General features: G+C 40.8%; 3 protein-coding genes across 5 annotated transcripts in view; 1 reads left to right on the plus strand and 2 right to left on the minus strand.

Moving 5' to 3' along the window:
- LOC117585612 overlaps positions 1–3,387 on the minus strand; it is an 18,570-nt gene extending 15,183 nt beyond the window's left edge. The window contains exons 1-3 of one of the 2 annotated variants that reach the window (XM_034275168.1): positions 3,198–3,387; positions 3,091–3,130; positions 2,960–3,030 (exon numbers count right to left, since the gene is read on the minus strand). In XM_034275168.1, the coding sequence (XP_034131059.1) occupies positions 2,960–3,030; positions 3,091–3,130; positions 3,198–3,263 (177 nt within the window). In that variant the 5' untranslated portion in view covers positions 3,264–3,387. The remainder of the gene's footprint in view (positions 1–2,959; positions 3,031–3,090; positions 3,131–3,197) is intronic. The other variant, XM_034275167.1, reaches the window with a different exon arrangement.
- Positions 3,388–4,244: 857 nt separating this feature from the next.
- Positions 4,245–18,797, minus strand: LOC117585608 (nuclear protein localization protein 4 homolog). Of its 2 annotated transcripts, none has more exons than XM_034275162.1 (8): positions 18,710–18,797; positions 17,477–17,710; positions 17,238–17,413; positions 16,649–17,177; positions 16,384–16,582; positions 16,160–16,320; positions 4,660–5,075; positions 4,245–4,590 (listed from the first exon to the last, which is right to left on the minus strand). In XM_034275162.1, exons 1-8 carry the CDS (start codon positions 18,722–18,724, stop codon positions 4,428–4,430), a joined length of 1,893 nt encoding a protein of 630 aa, XP_034131053.1. In that variant the 5' UTR covers positions 18,725–18,797; the 3' UTR covers positions 4,245–4,427. The 2 variants fall into 2 exon arrangements, with proteins under 2 accessions (XP_034131053.1, XP_034131051.1); XM_034275160.1 differs by lacking the exon at positions 18,710–18,797 and adding an exon at positions 17,781–18,062.
- Positions 12,167–14,293, plus strand: LOC117585609. Its single transcript, XM_034275163.1, has one exon. It carries the CDS (start codon positions 12,168–12,170, stop codon positions 14,091–14,093), a length of 1,926 nt encoding a protein of 641 aa, XP_034131054.1. The 5' UTR covers position 12,167; the 3' UTR covers positions 14,094–14,293.
- Positions 18,798–18,809: the final 12 nt, after the last annotated feature.

Here is an 18,809-nt window from a genome sequence, read left to right on the forward strand (position 1 = left end):
CCCCCCCCCCCCCCCCCCCCCGTTGAATTGAGTTTAGTTTTGGGCTACACCATCTGGCAGTAGGTTGGCAGAGACAGATTTGAATGTAATCTTTGCAGACGTACATTTATACTATTGTATGGATACATGTATATGGGATGGTTATCCTTTGTTTAGCCTGTAATGAGAAATATATATTATATACTATATACAACACCCTGTAACTGTAACTGTAACTCGTAACTTGTAACTTGTAACTGTAACTGTAACTGTAACTGTAACTGCTGTCGCTCTATTTCTCGCTCTATACTTGTAGCGATGTTTAGACACTCATATTAACAGACACATATTAATTCTTTCTATATATACAAAGGACATGTAAACGGTATTTACTCTCTTTTTAGCCTTAACCTTTGAAACCCGAGCAACACCCAAGAAACCCAAGAAAAATCAAAACGAAACCAATTGCTGATACAAGAAGAAACCCAAAATATTTATATGTATAATGTGAACCTCTGTATAATTTTTCAATTGACGAAACTTCTTGGCTTACAAAACCCTCTTCGAATTGAATTGAATTGAATTGAATTGAAATGAATAAATGAAATGTGAAAGAAATCTTTACAAATAAAATCTTGGAATTTTATTTTCAAATTCAAAGCATTAGCCAACTGAATGAGCAGTGAACACACAATTCCTTGTAATATTTGATCGTACCGATTAGTAGTTTGCACGCAATTATTTTTGCTGTACAATGCACCTAACAAAAACCAAAAACCAAAAATAAAATCGAAAAGAAGTGTCTATACAACGTACTGTAATGTTAATGTTTAGCATTAAGTTTATCTCTAATATATATCTATGTATATGGTACTCAATTAGCTGATAGTTGAATTAGAAACCACCGTCATATTAGACTTTGTAAAATGTACTTTGTATAACGTATGTATGTACTCTCTTCGTTTCGTACTTCGTACCACGTAACCGTAATCCTTAAAGTAACAGTAAAAGTAATCGTAAAATCGTAACATTAAATGATTGCCACCATCAGTAATCTCAATATGTATCAATTTACAAAGATATATTATATACAATAAGTACATCATTTGCAGTAGCCACAGATATTATTATTTTGACCCACATAAATATCCGGTACTCAATGTATTTTTTGTTGTCCGATTTTTCTCTTCGTTTTCCTCGAATAATTATCAACACAAAACTATCATCAACCGTCATAATAGATATAAAACTAGTCCTGTACTGTTCCAGTCTCACAATCCAAAAGTAATATTCTTCTACTATGAGTATCGGGTAATTTATAGTCGGCACAGTACACTCGACTATACCCTTTCAGCATTGAACTATTTTCTGTTTTAATAACTAATTTACATGCAAAGAGTATTTGCTTTTGGTAGAATCTAATCGATCTTTATTTATTTGATTAAATTTGATTCTCAATTACCTTTTTCCCTTGTATGATAATTATGCTTTGAGCGCAGTACTTTTGGCATTTTCATTTAGATATATTCTGATTTGTACATACTACACAATTTGCTCTACCCCTCTCTATTATTGAATTATTATACTATTAATTGTTGCGTTATCCAGGGCATAACACACATAAGAAGCAGGCAAATGCATGATCCGATGGCAAATAAAAAGAAATCACAAAACCAAAACAAAAGGAAAAACAAATCTGTATAAGAAAAATACATATGCGGACAATACCCTTTTTTTGTGTGAACTCAAAGTTCATTAGAAGCAAAAGGTAAATCATGTGGAATCAGCAACAATTAACAGTCATACATATATACTCGTATGTAGTGCTCGTGTGAATTACTTAAATAGGGGACAAAAAACGTATAAGCAATAATACATACATATGTATAACTTTGATACCGATGTGTTGTTGTTGAGGCAAATCTCAAGTATTACATAAACACATATATATTTGTATTTTAAAGAAAAAGTATGCATGAAGCTAACATTAGACCCTAAGCGCAGTGTTGAAAGTTGAACCAATTTAATGCTAAAGCGTATACAGAACTTACTATACAGAATATACACATATATAAGATAAATACATGCATTGTATAGTTGGGTGTCTGAATGTAAAAGAAAACACATACTGCATACGAGAACTTAGCATTGAATTGTTGTCTTATGTTGCCAGTGTTTGTGCAGTTGTACTAAAATAAATACAATACCAACATTTATATTATACGAGTATTTAACGCAAAGACGAACATGTTATGTAGGCGATGACTTTCGAAATGATTTGAAATTCCGTTTCCTTAGCTTCTTATGCAGTATAATTATACAATATATTATTATTATCAAGTACGGACTTAACAATTATATAAAGTATTCATAGATATATCTACATAGTATATTAGATCGTACAACACACACACACACGTAACACTCATTCCCACACAGAGACACAGGCATTACCCATTGGTAATGTGTAAAACTTAAATTTGCGTATACATTTGCTGTTCGACCCACAGAAATCCACACGAAACTCATCTTAAATGTCGCAGCGTAATAATATAATTAATTATATTATATACATATATAACACAATAAATGTTTCACATAAAATATTTTGGTCTGTAGTTTCAAAACATTTTCTTTCGTGCATTTTTCACACACACTCTCTCTCTCTCTCTCTCTCTCTCTCTCACATCCAATTTTAAGTTTGTAATTAAAAATCTTACGCGTAGTTAGTCTGGTAAATTAGATATTTAGTTGGAATACACACACACACATACATAAATTAGTAGGAACATTTACTTTAAGCACTCTGTAATCAATGGAATCTTTCTTTAGAACTATAATCGTATCTAAAAGAGCTCTGAGCGTCTGTTAGAGGCACGTTATTTAGGCGTAGACACGTATTATAGAAACAACCCACATATATCATACACCTTTGTACTTGTTGTGACTTGGGGTAGACATTTAGTTGATCTTCACTTACCCCCCAATGATGTGCGAGCGCCGTCCTTGAGAACACAATGCTTGGCTTTGTGAAAAACGGCTGCAGATTCTCTGCAAGAAGGCAATCAATACCAGTAAGATCAGTCGTTGGTTACCTATTAAAAAACTTACTTCTTTCCATTAGAGTGCGGCGTACTGGCATGCTTAATATCTAAAAATCACAGGAAATAATTGAGCATAAAAGGAGGAATTGCTGTCGATGTCTGTTTGGCTCTTACCCTTGTTGGGGCCACTGCCAGAAGAGCATTCCTCTTAATGCCCACAGTCGAAATACGAAGCGCCATTTTTTGTAAATTTAAAAAAACTTCCAATTGCAATCTCGGTTAATTTCGGGGACTCTTGAGTCTTGAAATCGTTTTGGAAGTTTTATGAGAAAAATTGAAATTTTTGTCTGTGTTTCGGCCAAAATATTTTAATGTTGTTCACGAGAAATTTATTTTAAACTAATTTTTTGAGGCTTTCACAGTTTTCACATTTTGGATTCAGACTATGCCTGTGGTTCCTGTGTGATTGTTTTTTGTTAGGTTTTAAAACATCTAAAAATTCCTATGTGAGCATTCCCTCCAGTAGTTAGAAAAAGATCAATTGTGTTTCTGTTTAATTCCTTTATTTAAAATCATTGAATTACGTGGATTAGTACCTTAACACTGTAATTCTTATAAATAGATATCAATGATGAAGGAGTGAATGGGATAATGGAGGGGATAATATACAGAAAAAAAAAGAAAAATTACCGAGACTAAACCGATTAAAAAGTAGACCAAAAATTAAAATTGAACCGATTTTCATCCCAAGAAAAATCTTTCGAAAAGTTAATTTTAGTTTCTTGCTAAAAATATTTACATAAATTTTTGAAATTTGGAATCATTCGGATCCGTTTTAAATCTTTAACAAAATCATTATTTAGAGACCCGAAGGAGCAAAGGTTTTGGACTACGTTCATATCCAAAAAACGTTTCTCAACTTTCAATGAATTATCAAAATTTAATAATTGTATTTTCACCTCTCTGTTTTCGCTGATCTCTGCTATGGAAACTAAGACGAACCCCATTTGGAGTACTGGATCATCCAATAAAATCATGAAATAAATTACAGAAATATATCAAAAACTGTTGTGTGTGTTTTTCTTTTAAAGGATACAATTTTGGGAGTGTGTGCTGTGGAGATGCAAAAATCATAAACAGTTATCGTCTGCTCAACAATTGAAATTTATTTAAAATAAATTTAGTATTTCCATCCGTCGGTATTCCTTTTTTTTTTTTTTGATTTATTTTATAAAATTGTTACACGACATTTACATATATGTAGAGAATGCGCGACATATCGACGAGCTGCTGCGTGTCTTGTGTGTGATTGAATCTTTAGTTTGTTTTACACCAGAATTTAGAATAGAGTTCATCCAGGATGCCGTTGGAAAGTTGGGAAACTTGGGTCGAGGGGGTGGATCCTTATCTTGGTAGCGAGCAGATTTCGCAGGATTGCAGATCGCCGCGATTGATGAATGTGCAGTGGTTGCACGTCCAGGTGTTCTCATCCTGATCCATAGCTTCTTGACTGGCCGCACCGCCGGCACTGGTCGCTCCACCGCCGCTGGGATAGCTGGTGGTGCCACTGCAAGAGGGAAGAACATAATACATAAGTTGGACAGTTGCTTGCAGGGGAAAAGAGAGAAATACTAACCCACTTCCGCCAGAACTGGCCTGAATGAGCGACTCGAGGATCTTCCACACCTCCTCGCCCTTGAAATCGGCAGCCCGGTTGGGGTTCTTGGTGCGCACCGCCTCCAGCAGCGATGCCATGTGCTGACGCAGCGGCAGCATGTCCATTTTGTACAGATAGACGAGCAAATGAAAGTCAGAGATGGCCTCAAGGAACTCCTCCTCGCCCCAGGCGGATAGATAGCCGCTCAGGGCACTAAAGTCCTGCAGATGGCCGTCAATGTAGCGATTCTCGATGGGGAATGCCTGCCGCTTCTCGTGGTTTGTGAACATGTACTGTGGCTTTACCGGCGTCGAGGCGGGCACATCCACCAGCAGATATTCCACGGGCAGAGGACGTGCCAGACGCTGAACCTCGTTGCCATATTGATCTTTTTCCTGCAAATAAAGGTACAAAAATAGGAGAAAGTGTAAGTAAAATTCCATAAGTGTAGGGCAGAATGAAGCCAAAGATAACGGCCATGCATCGGCTGTATCAATGCAATTTTTGCAGTTTTATGGTCCTGAAACGCACTGCCCCGTCAGGTGCTGACAGGCAGCGTACGTGCCTTTGCAACTCGATGGCTATTAGAAATGGGGCATGGTCTGTTGCATGGTCTAATCTTGCGTGGCATTTCGTTAAAAAATATAAAACAAATTCAATAAAAATATGACACATGTATGTGTTTATCATAATGTATTTGCAAACAAAAGAACAACAGATGCAAATATGCATACATATATATTTTAGCATTGTGGATGCCCCACTGACCTGACCTACATCTAAATGGAAAAACAGAACGAAGGACCTGCTGACGCGCTGACGTCTGCTATGCTCTCTGCCGCCCTCACCCACTGCTACTCGCTCGCTCTCTCTCTCTCTCTCTCTCTCACTCTCTGCTGCTGTGGCTTCTCTTTGAAAGCTCTTGCAACCTGTTTGCTTGAGAGTAACCTTGCAGGGGCTGTCCTGGCCTGGACTCGTATCCAGCTTCAAGGCCTTCAGACTGTTTGCAGTGGGTCGGTCTTGGGAGCTGGCCACAAGCGGGTGCAAGACATTCAGGGTTAGGGGGTCAAAGTCAGTCAAACAACAGTCCTGTGCGCGTCATAAGACACATTGAAATAGCTTGAAGCGCCAGCCAGCCAGCGGAGCTCCCGTCTGGAGGTTGTCCTCCGCGACACGCAAAGTCCATCCGCAAATGACATCCGAGTGCACTTTCAATTTTATTCTTTCGCTTTTTGGGTGTGCTGTCCGCTGCCCGCCGGAATTCCATTAGACCTTCTATTAGCCGTGTTAGTTTGCTATGAAATTCAGTCCACAGGGACTGTGACTGTCAGAGGCTATTAGCGATATCCTAGGCTGCAATGGCAAAACTCTATTAGCCGTATTCCGGGACAGGCCAACCAACTGATTGAATCACTCAGAAGCTGTAGCCATGGAATGGTAGTTGGCACCATCCAGGTGGAAGTTTCGGGTGAAAAACTGAATGCGGGTAAATGTTTAGGGTGCAGAGAGCAGGCCTGCTGTTGCTCTCTGCCCGTTGGCAACTTTAACATTGCATTTACGCGGGAAAACGCATTTTCAGTTTGACAAAGAGTGGACGTGAAGGTGGATAGCTACAGGGACATCGGCAGGGGGACAGAAAGTAGAGTCAATAAGTCGGGGCTCTGGTGTGATGTCCAGCTCTCTCTCTCCCTCTCTGGGTTTATATCTCTGTGTGGTGTGTGTGTCTGTGTGCACATGCAGTGGCAGGCCACGTCAGGATGCTAGATGCATCCAATTGGAATTAAATGCCATCCATCAGATGCACTTGAATAAGCAGATTACCGGCCAGCGGTGCCACTGGCAAACCGTCAAGGACAGGAGCATAAAAATCAATTTTAAATGCAGTCATAATGTCGTGAAGGTTTGCGCGCTTCTATAACTCAATCAAAACTTCTGGGACCATACGAACAATTTATATTATAGAAATTTCCTGCTGCCGCTGCCGTTCATTAAGTTGCCCTGCTTCAATTGAGTTGCAATTTGAGTTTTCCTGCCCTGTCTCTGCCACTGTTGCTGTCGAGGCATGAAAATTGCACTTGGTCACAGGTCGAACATCATGCAAGGAATAACAACCACACCACCCACTGCACATGCACATTGTTTCAGGGGCTTAGCTTTTCTCAATTAACAAGTTTGTCGTGCCATACGCATAACAATGGACGAACCGACTGCCCGACCTAAGGGTGGGGACTGCTGCATGGCACTACGAGTCCGTATAGTAGATGTGCAGCTATGGCATTTCAAAGATTTCACAAACTCCAAGCATAATTCAATTAAGAGGAGCAAAAACAAAAGGGATTTCACTTTGTGTAGAGCTGCTCAGGATATTATTATCTGTATTTCAACACTCCGTAATGCTTGATTAAACATAATTGCCACAACGCAGAAACAATAGCTGTCGGGGATGTGCAATAATAATTGAAATCAAATTGCAACTAAAGAAGATTTTTAGATGCGGTTTTCCTGTATAGTCTGGACTCTAGACATTAACATGAATATATAAACCAATCAATGGCAGCTGTGAAAATAACTAAAAATAAATTTATGGACAGAAAGTATTTCCTTCGGTCTTAAAAACCATTTTATGCAGATGAGTTATCCGATTATACTGAAATAACTATTCCAATCACTTTTCTCTTGAAAATACTTATACCTTATACAATCGAAATTAAATTACGCAGAACAACAGATCAACAAAAACATTTAAACAGATTCCCAAAAAATAGAAGCAGCTTGCAGCAGCAAGCTCAAAGCTTAATTCAAACTCAAAGCAATGACCAACGGGGTTGACTGTCACTCACATTAAGGTTAATTCATAAAATAAACATACAAGTTCTCAGAGGTGAGGCCTCGAAAATGCAACAACCCACGCAAAGAGCCTGTGATTTTAGGGCACGTTATCTTTCACAGTCATCCATAAGATCTGCCAGAAACCTTTCCTAAGGGGACTTCAGCATGCAAAAATCTGTGCAACGGGACACCAAAATTAGGTCTCAAAGCTTTTCCTCGAAATGTGCATTGCCAGAGATAGAGAGAGCGAGCGTGGAGAGAGTGAGAACTGCTTGACATTGACATTGGAATCAGCACTATGACAGCAAGAGCAAGACAGAGAGAGAGACATAGAGAGAGCCCATTCTACTACACACAAGCAAAGCTTTGCAAGCTTTCTCTCTCCCACACGCTGGTGTGATGGACATTCTATAAAAGGCATCGCCTACTGCGCTGAGGCTGCATTCTCAAACAAAATGTGAACCAGGACTCTCCTCCTAAAAATAATTTTGCATTTGAACTCAAGCTGAATTTTTGAAATATCACACCGCGAAGCGATATAACTAAACGTTTTTTTTTCTAGAAATAAGTGCCATATTTTTTGTATTTTTTTTATACCTATAATTTGGTTGAAAATGCTCGGTCAGATAGTGGTTTCAATGTGCTGGACTTTTGTTGAATATCTAATTGAACCCCATCATGTTCTGGACGGCAGTGGCCTCGTCCACGATTTCATCATCCAGCACAGAGCCATCGGCGGCACTGGCCAGTGCAGCGCCAAACTATCAGCAGCTGCATACGAAGCCGTCGCTACGCTCCCTGACCAACAGCTGGCAGAATAGCAATGCAGCATTCAAGACGCGACTGCAACATCAGCAGCAGGAGCAGAAGGAGCAGATGCAACAGCAGCAGCAGGAGCAACAGAAGCTAAAGGAACAACAGCAGCAACAGCAGCAGGAGGCCTACATAGTTTCACAGCAGGATAAGCCACAGCATAAGCCAGCGGAGGAGCAGGATCAGCAGGCTTCAGCTGCAGTCGCCAAGAAGAAAATCGTACCAAAAAGTGAAAATACACGCAAAATATTTAAAGCTTTAGCCTCCTCATGCAAGTGCAAGAAAACTAAAAGTAAGAGAGCGTGAGAGATGGCTGCTGGTGGTGGAAGTGCAGGCAAAAACAAAGAGTTTAATAACTGTAAATGAACAGAGTGTGAGGGAGAGAGAGAGAGTGAGAGATTTAAAGCAGTCCGTCCGCGCGTGCATCCCAAATTGAAGTTCAATTAATTACTGAAACAACGCGTCCAGGAGTGTAAAACCAAAAGAGTTATTGCAATAAATGCTCATGGAAAGAGTTCGCATCAAGGATTGTAGCTAATTGGTGTCCAGTAGTGCAATACTGAGAGACAGGAAGACTGCAAATGAGAGGAGAGAAGAGAGGAGCCGCAAGCCCAAAACAAGAAACGCAATAACTCCCACAGCTGAGGACAAATTTTTGATGCATTTTCCCTCTAGACGATACGAAAAAACAAAAGTAGAGAGAGACCAACTAACAAACATACATCTATGTGCAAAACAAATATAATCTATCAAGTTGATATGACCGCTGGATAACTGCATACGCAAAAGGTAAGCCAGATGAGAGTAGAGGCGAAGAAAGTGCTTGATCAATAACAAGCAGGAGAGAGAGTAGAGTAGAGAGTGGGAAATTTATCTCAATGAATGCAGTATTTTCTTCCCACGGTTTCTGAAAACAAGCAGTGTGAAGTTCATCTTGGTTTATTTATTAAAGCAGTCAGAAAAGAATATTTAAGATGTTTCTTTTCTAAAGACACGAAAATCAAGACATCATCCACTTTGATATTTGCAATCAGTCGCTTTTTTTTAGAGACAATTTTGTTTATATGTACATATGCGTTTACAAATCATATGTCATAAATCCCAAAACATTTCACATTTCCTCATCCATCAAAGTTTTGCTTTGATTTCAGCTGAAGGCTAATTTGCATGATTGAAGCGTGGCAGCAGCCCACACATCAATCAAAAAGGTCGATTGCCCGCAAAAGTATGCTAATTATTTGTCAACTCTTCTCGCAAAACCCACAGAATACCCACAGATACCTTCCACAAAACGGGTGACAACTGTACGCATTAGACTCCTTTTAAGACCCCCCTTTGGTTTCTGTTTATTAATTTTGCCAAATGAATTTCTGTGCTATGTATTTCTTGTGCTCTGTCTGGTACTTCCTGGAAAATTAGAAAAGCGTGCCTGGCATTTCCAAGGACACAAATTACTGAGTGTCAGATGGGGGTGAGGAGTTTCCATTATATTCAGTTCAAGTCGCTTAGCTATTTCTGTTATTTGTTGGATGGCCCTCGACTTGACCATAATATGGGAACTACTTGGCTAATTTTCCCGCAATTGCAGCTGTTTGTAATACTCGTAATTGAAAGCCTTCTACTGCACTTAATGTGTGCCACAAGGTTAGTAACTTTTTTGCCTATTCCGTGGGCAAATGGTTTAGGAATCTATTGGTAAGAATTCAAAATTATCACAAGCATTAGAGGATGACTGATTGGAAAAAGATTAATCTTTTAACTGCAAACTGTCGTTGGGTTGATATTGATTAAATATTCTTTGCACGTTGACATAGTCATTAACATCGAAAATACCATTCTCCTGGCTCCTCGATTATGACAATTAGAGCAAAGGGGAAGTTGCGGACAAGCCATCCAAGGTGACGCACAAACATGTATTACATTTTTATATCCTGCCACAAGCGCAGACATAAAAGCCAAGTTCCAGTGTCCAACAGATCTGACAACGGCACAAGGAACAAGTGCGAAAAAGGATCCACCGCCCCCCACAAATTGCTTATCGATTTACACGTATTCTTTTGCTTCTGTTATGAACTTAAACCAAATCCTTGCCCTGCATTTCTGTTGACGCATTTCTAGGGGGAAAACTTTCAATGCAGAACTGCAAGCGACAGAAGGAACCATTACATTTCTGAATAATTTAATGGTCCAAATTGTGCGAAATGTAAATGGAAATGGCCCTCATCCTGCCTGATGTTTTCAAAACCTTTTCTATAAATGCATTTAACAGAACAAGAACGAAGAAATCAATTATAGTAATTAAACTGGTGTCGATGAGCCATGAACCAAGGTTGGCATTTCATAAAACATAAAGCTTATTAGTGAAAAGTTTTTCGCATTTCCACAGTGGTTTAATTTTTAATTTAATTCTTTAATTGTATGCGTTAGTATTAGCAGTTGAAAGCCCTTGACATCTGATATAAATAAATGGGAGCATGCACAAACATCAAGGACCATTCTCAACTCAGACAAAAGGGGATTCGAGGCGGCAGTTCCGCTTCTCATGGGCGACAAAACATCTGACAACAAAATGTGCAACAGGGCGTATAAAAAATGCATGTGGGAGATGACGGGAGTGCAAAAAATTCCTCATGCCGCTGCAAAAAAATTTATGAAAATCTATTTAAATTGAAATATAGAAAATCAGTGCTAGCTCAGAAAAGATTTTAATGCATAAACTACTAGAAACGTATAATTAACTATCAGATTTCTCTCCTCGGGCCTCGGGAACCCATAAGCCAACAATTTTTGACCCAGAAAATTTGTTTTACCGCATATAAAGTTTGTTTAATTAACATTTAACTCCCAAGCGGCAAGGACACTTGATAGACAGGTTTTATATGCATTTTTTATTTTTATTTTTAATTAAAAATCTGACCTGATGGATAAGCTTTGGTTGCCTCGAACGCACCCACCACACGTTTCGGTTGCAGTGGGCGAATTCTTGAAATAATATTTCTTTCGGTAAGAGGAGGTAAATATTTCAAGTATAAACTTCATGTTGGGAATTTATTTGATTAAGAATGTTCCCATAATTGCAGAGTTACATAAGTATTCCCCTATGTATATATCTGACAGGGCATATTTCGATTCAATTTCAATATTTGCAAGCAGAGCACAAAAATGGGTAAAGAAAAATGTGTACAGAGAGGAGTCATAACTGTAAGCGTGAATATGATATGAGAAAAGGGAGACAAAAAACACAGAGGAAACAATTTAAGAGAAGCAGAGGGGCTAAGTAGGGAAGCGGCAGGCACTTCAATGAGTGGACAACAGGTCTGTCATTTTGTACGCTGAGTGAGGAAGCTTCTATGTTATTATGGAGTAGATTTTCAACGCTGTCATCCTGTTGCCCTGACCTTGTTGCACAGTGCCAAAGCAATCGCTAAAGACAACGCCAGGCATTTATTTGCATAATTTCAAAGTAAAAGGGGGAACGCAATGTGCATACAAACTCGTAGGTGGGCGTAAATGGGCGAAGAATACAAATGTGCATAAAGTGCATAAGGAAAGCAGGGAAAAAGGTTTAATCGTATGAAATGCCGAAAACGTGCTCTTGTCCAATGGAGAGGAAAAGAATGGGCTAGCTAAAATAGAGAAAATATGTGAGAGAGACAGAGAGAGTTCTGAGAGGGGAACAAATGCAGATGGTCACCGGCAATATTTGCCAGAGCACAGGCAAAACAAGTCTTAAAGTGACCAGGAAAAAAAAATCGGTACTTTGCATTTTAATTATTCTTCCTATTCGAAACTCTTTCTTCGACTGATTGGCTGTCCTCTTTTACCCTTTAAACAGACGAAACAGAATGGACATTCCCAATGAGCTTGTGCCGCTGCTCAGCTGCAATCTGTGCGGTCTATTCTATGCCGTAGAGGGTGGACGTGTGCCCAAGATGCTTAGCTGCCAGCACTGCTACTGCAAGGATTGCCTGGACAATGAGCTGCTGTGGCCGGCAGGGCCCTCAGCTGGTTCAGAGTGGGCCTGCGGTAAGTGCGGAGTGCGCACCAAAGTGGAGCCCGAGTTGCTGCCCGAACCGGAGTCGATCATGTATTTGATACGCAATCTGCGGGCCCTGAAGTTGGGCCAAGTTATGATGGCGATGCAAGAGGGACACAGCCGCACGAACCCTCTGACAGTTGATGTTGGAGCCGCGGCGACTGCACACACATCCTGGCTGGATGATAGCGGTGTGAGCCGTTTTTTGTCGAACAGCAGCGAGCAGTGCCTGACCCATGGACGGCCCAACACCACGTGGTGCCACAACTGTCGACATCTGATGTGCATCGCCTGCTCCGAGCTGGCGGCACATTTCCAGCATCAGCTAACCCACCATCTGAACCTGCCCGAACTGGTCCACCAGTTGCTCTGCAACGAGATGAACAAGATCAAGAGGGCGTGCAAAGATGCCGATGCTCTGGCCGGCCACGATATGGCCATGCTTCGGGATCTGTTTGATGCCTGCCACCAGCTGCAGAATCATGTGAGGAGAGAGATGGTGATGCACAAGCCCAGCACGACGTCCTTCCACATGAGGGACTGGTGGGTGCGCTCCGATACGCTGCTCCATCACCTGTCGCGGGAGGGTGCACTCGGCGCCTACGAGCTGCATCAACTGCTGAGCCGTGCCTCCGTGCAGGTGAAGTTATGCCGCAAGCAGCTTTTGCAAATGCGCTTCCAGTCTCAGCTGCGCGCCATCATACAGGAGAATGGAATGCAGGTGCTGACCTTTCAGCAGCTCAACGATCGCCTGTTGGATATACAGCGGTGTCCTAATCCGCCGCAGGATATAGCCGGAGCCGGAGCCGGAGCAGGAGCTGCACGTGCAGTGGCGCCAGCTTTGATGCTGACCAACTACTGCATCTACACGTACTGGCAACAAATGCAGCAAGAGGAGATGCAGCGCCCTGAAGAGCAATCTCTCTTTCCTGTGCCAATGAATAGCATGTGGCAGATGGAGCCTCTGGAGCCTCTGGAGCAGGCCAACCTCAACTTTCCTCATCCGGCAGCTCAGCTCTTCAACAATGACTACAATCGCCTGAATTTGGGGCTGCTGCTTGGACAGAACAACGCTCAGGCACAGCCACAGTCCAATGGCTACTCCGCCTCATCCTCCGTGGTACAACAGGATGGGCACAGCCAGGCGACAGTCGGATTGGTAAGCATTGGGCGGTTGCCCTCAGCACACTGTTATCCCATATATTATATGGACATGGAAATAGCAGGGCAGCTGGTCGGGCGAGTACTAATCGAAGTGAACAAGGATGCTGCGCCCCGGATGGCCGAGAACTTTGGCTCGCTGATGCGGCAGGATCGCGGCTTTGGCTATCGGGGATGCGTAGTGTTTCAGGCCTGGGGCAATGAGAGCATCATCACGGGGGACTTTGAGTCGCAGAACGGTCGCGGCGGGCATGCCGCCTTCGAGGAACGTTTCTTTATGCCGGACAACACAGGACTCGCGTGCAACCGGGGAGCGGTTGGCATGCGGCGAAGTCAGAGGCGACACGACCATTACGGACTCGTCGGCAGCCAGTTCCGGGTGCTGCTCAACGAACATCAGACATTTACGGCCATATTTGGCTACATCATCGATGGCATCGAAATGATTGACCGAATCGCTGCCACTGGCAACCCGCTCGGACGTCCTGGCATGCGATCCATCATCAAAGCCTGCGGCGTGTACCGTGTTCCTGAAGGAAATAAGAAACGACCGGACCAACCTTTTTCCCCATGAGCAGCCCCACTACACGGATCTACTATATACAATTTTTGAGATGCTTCGTTAAATATATAACAAATTATATATGCTAGGATGTAAGACTCTCCCGTTTTTGAGAATGAAATCTCTTTGATGTCCGTTTTTTTTATTACAATATTGTACAATACTGTCATACTATAATATTGTTCTTTTGATAAAAATAGAACAAAACAGAAGAAAAAAAACAGCCAAATTGTCAAAAACAAAATAAGACTTGTGAAACTTTTTGAAATATTTTACAAAACGAAATAATAATTCCAAACCAAACTTAGAAAGCGAGAGACGAGAGAGAGAGAGAGGATAATAGATAATTAAGAGCAACATTTGGAGGCTGTTTTAATAATAACAAAATATTATCTTTGATTTTCTTCTATGAATATAAAAGTCACTTTGGAAATGCTAAGCGAAGTTCGTGAAAAAGTCCAACTGGAAATTGTTTGGTACACAATTTTACTAGATTTAAGTTAAATATAAAACACTTTGCAGGTGTTTCAAGCGCTACGACGTTACCTGCCCATAAGTTAATTACAATAAACAAAAAGAGACGCGTAGGTAGTAAGTATATCAGAATAACGCATGACGCATAAATACACGCAAAAGAAATCTCATAATTATCAAGAACATTGTGTGAAATATCAGACGATAAATCAACAGCAACACTGTATTTTTAGTTAAACATCAAACATTTAATTAAAGTCTCTCAGCCACATACAAAATATCCTTGCCATATACGATGAAGATGTCCTTACACTACCTTCTAGAATCTGGATATACATACATAAGTAAGGTAAGGTTCTTCTCCACAAGAAACTCTGTATGTACGTCTCTGTCGATATTGAAAACTAATCAATAAGAACCTCTATGTAAAAACAGGAGATAGGTGAAATCTTTCGTAGATATAACTATAACTATATTTACAGAAGATTTATCGAATTGGAAGAGCAACAAACTCAACAGCGAGCTAAAACGATTTACCATAAGTAAATATTTGATGTCTATGTAGCCATGGCATCTTTTTTTGTGACCATTATAAAGAAATTGTGTGTGATTAACAGAAAATATACTAGTGCTCGATATACGTTCTAAAATCGTTCTATATCATTAACAAGGAACAAGTGATTTCATTTAAATCAAACTTAAATCGACGGATCAATTGAAGTTTCGAAGTTTTAGGCTTTGATTTTAGTATTTAAGTAAAGATAGCGAAATGTTTGAGTTGGGTTTAGGCTGACTTCGATTTACAATTTGATTTTTAATTTAGCAAATTAGTTACCTGAAGAATCTTTAAATTTATACTCGACTTTTAGTAGAATCATTTATTAAAAACATGTTTAGAAATTCAAATGGAACGAATGTATTATATTTTAATTAATTATATTAATATTTGATCAATATTTAAAAGAATTCGAAATATGTTATACATATTTGTTTTAAACAAATTCGTGGAATTTAAATGAATATTTTGAAGCAATCAAACTATTAAATATAAATCGGGAGTTCTTTGCGTTCAAATATATCACATTTCAAAGTAATGTTTAAGCAAATTATACTTTAATTCAAAAATTTGAGATCGAGATAACTATAAGTCAAAACGACAACCATCGACAGGTTGAAAAAATGTGAATCAAAAACGTGGAAATGTCTCCAAAAGTTTGCTCAAAGGGCAAATCAAATATTCGAGTATTGCTAAGATCTATTCGTTGTAATTAATAATTGGCATGGAAATTTGGCAAAGCGCCGCCCCACAGAGCAATGATGCGAAGTACAAACCCAAGCGGCGAAGGGAGAAAACGAATAAAAGATCATTGAAATTCCAGAGCAAAGGATTGAAAAATCTAAAACCCAACACAGAATTTAAATGTTATATAAGTGTTGAATGTCCATTTATAATCCTAACTTTACATAGCACCTAAGCAATAATTGAAATTTAATCCCTGTTCGAGTTGGTGTCTAAATATGCAATTTGGTTTAAATGTGGAAAGTTTTCAATAAATGTTGCTGAGCCCCAAGAACGGAATGATTATTTTTGTTGTATCACTCACCTTGTAGAAGACATCTGGAACATACTGCTTATCTGTGGACTCGCGCACATAGCCCAATTCGGGAGCCTCCTTAGTGGGTATCAGACAATCATCACGGACCAGAGCCATGCACTGGGCAGACACTGCATATCCCTCCATATGCACTTGTTTGGTTTTATCTCCTACGTACAAATAGAATGTCAGTTTAACACTAAAATCGAACTGAATTGTTGGTAAGCACTTACCCGTCACACAAATGGTCACAAACTTAGAGCCAAAGACGCCATTTGAAGCATATTTACATGGATTGGGATGACGATTCTGCAACTCTCCGGCTGTTATGCACTCCTGCGCGGTGAGGAAATGTGTCTCAATGCCACGAATCTGCTTGACAGTACCCGCAGATGCATCATCCGTGATGAGATCAGTGAATATCCAACCAATCTATAAAAAATACGAACGAACATTTAGTGTAAAGCAAAGAGAGCCAAAAGAGGCTTTCCCGCTCACCTTCTTCAGTCCTAACGCTTCGGCCACGGCATCGACTTCGTTGGCACCTTCATCGGGGAACATATTGATAGAGTCTCGTGTCGATTCCTGCGGTGGCTCATAGATCGCTGCCACCGTGGCGCGTATGCCAAGCGGTACATCCGTATGCTGCTCATATGTACCATACAAGTAGCCCATACGCTGGTGGCCAGTGGTGCGCCAGTAGTTTAGGAAACGCTCCACAATTTTGGTATTCTCGAACATGACATTGTCCACATGGCGATAGGTCTGACGATTCAGGGTTATGGCCGATGGCTGACACTTGGAACATATGCCCTTGGGCCATGGTGGATGATCCCTGCAGCCGGTCTTGATGCGGCAATTGATGTCATCGAACACAAAGTATTTGCCATGATCCATGCCCGATGTCTGCTTGCGTATATACGAATGAAATGACAAGTGCTTGATGTTATTCTCCTTCAAATATGCCTCATTGTAGGGTTCCAGCGGCGAGCAATGAACACAGCGGCCATTGGCATTGTGATGGCAGCTGTAATGAATGGATTATTAGATTATAGCTTCATAGAAGGAAAGAGAACTTGAAGCTTACAGCTTGCTATCGCGTTCGCGCTTAATAGTGCCATCGGCTTTGGTCAGGGTCTGGTCAACCTCATCCTCGATCACATTAATGGAGGGCCGAGCGCTGTTCGTGTTGCTGTTGCTCAGCTTTTCGCTAGCTGTAGATGCCTGGAACACCTGACTGTCAATGGCAATGGTGCTGGTGCGCTGCAAACAGAAAATTGAATATGAAAATCCATAGTCACTCCAAAGGTAAAACACTCTACTTACCCGCGATGAAGTGCCAGCCATTTGTTTTAAGTAAATCAAGTCGCCATGCTTCAGTGCGTTTCCCACCAGCTGGGAGCCACTGGCCTGCAGTTCTGTGAGAAAATTCCGCTCCTTGAACAGACCGAATCCATCGACTTGCAGGGCATTCTGTACACTGTCGTAGAGTTGCTTCAAATTTGACTTGGGTGAGATCTCAATGCGTTTGATGCCCTCCGCAGACTGCACTCTCACAAGCTGTAATAGAAAAGGATAATTAAATTATCAATTAGTTAATTCGACTTGGTTTTTTAGGGGAAAATCAAACCGATTGTTTGCATAACAGAAACAGACGATGGCGGGCGAAGGCATAAACCAAATTGCGTTTTTTGTATAGAAGGTTCTCAAGCATCAGAGGAGCACTGGCCATGTCGTAGTGCTGGTTTGGGTACTGGTTACTGGGTGCTGGTTGCTGGGTCCTGGGTTAGGTGTGTGGTTGGGTGGTGGTTGGTGTGGGTGGTGTGGGTGGTGGTCGTAAGTGTAGCTTTGGAAGCTACTAAGGCCTTAAAAGGCCTCTATTTGTTTAGTGTTTGGGAACTGTACGTCATGCAGGCGCAAAGTTGACTGTGACAATTTGCTGGCAGCGCAATAAAAACAAATTCATTTGGGTGCCAAAATGTGCCAGAGAGAACCCAACCCGACCATTCCGATTCCTCAATCTCACATTTCCGCATTTGCATTAAATGATGCATTTGTGCTCTTCCCATCTCTCTTAATGTGCCAACAATCTCTTTTCTGCCAAATATGTATTTAGATTTCGTTCGAAACTAAAAACCTTTACGTCTCCCTCTGTACCACCGCTACCCCAGCGACTTTTCGTGCACTTTTACATTCAAAATCTACAAGTCATTGTACAATTAATTTTGCCGTCTGCTTTGCATGGAGGTATTACCAAAACAAAACCTATATTTTATACACTTATCAGACCACATGCACAGCCTTCGGCAAAAGCGCAGCACACATTTTCACATGCACTTTCCATAATATCAAAGTTTTCCAAAAAAATTAGTTTTTCTGCCGAGCAACGGGGCGACAGAAACAACAACAACGCGGCGGGTCGACTTCCTTTGCCGGCTTTTTGGGCTACGTGTTCTTTCCAGGGATTGGGAAACACTTTGCAGACACTTCACAAACGTGCAAGTGGTTTACAGGACACTGAATTAACACATTTCATATTGTTATTAACAATTTACTTACAATTTTATCGGACATTGTCGGCTATTGTAATTCCGTGTGGTGTGACCGCAGACATAGCGATCAAATATACCTCCGGATCCTCAGAAATATACCGAAATAT

The sequence above is a fragment of the Drosophila guanche genome, unplaced genomic scaffold (assembly GCF_900245975.1).
Source record: "Drosophila guanche unplaced genomic scaffold, DGUA_6, whole genome shotgun sequence".
Lineage (NCBI taxonomy): Eukaryota > Metazoa > Arthropoda > Insecta > Diptera > Drosophilidae > Drosophila > Drosophila guanche.

Excerpts from the sequence above, each read along its gene's own strand:
- LOC117585609 (XM_034275163.1), top strand. The coding sequence starts at position 12,168 with ATGGACATTCCCAATGAGCTTGTGCCGCTGCTCAGCTGCAATCTGTGC.
- LOC117585608 (XM_034275160.1), bottom strand. The coding sequence starts at position 17,882 with ATGGCCAGTGCTCCTCTGATGCTTGAGAACCTTCTATACAAAAAACGC. Across the intron at positions 16,583-16,648 it reads AAGCGTTAGGACTGAAGAAG|ATTGGTTGGATATTCACTGA; the intron begins GTGAGCGGGAAA and ends TATTTTTTATAG. Across the intron at positions 5,076-16,159 it reads TTCCAGATGTCTTCTACAAG|GAAAAAGATCAATATGGCAA; the intron begins GTGAGTGATACA and ends CTTTATTTGCAG.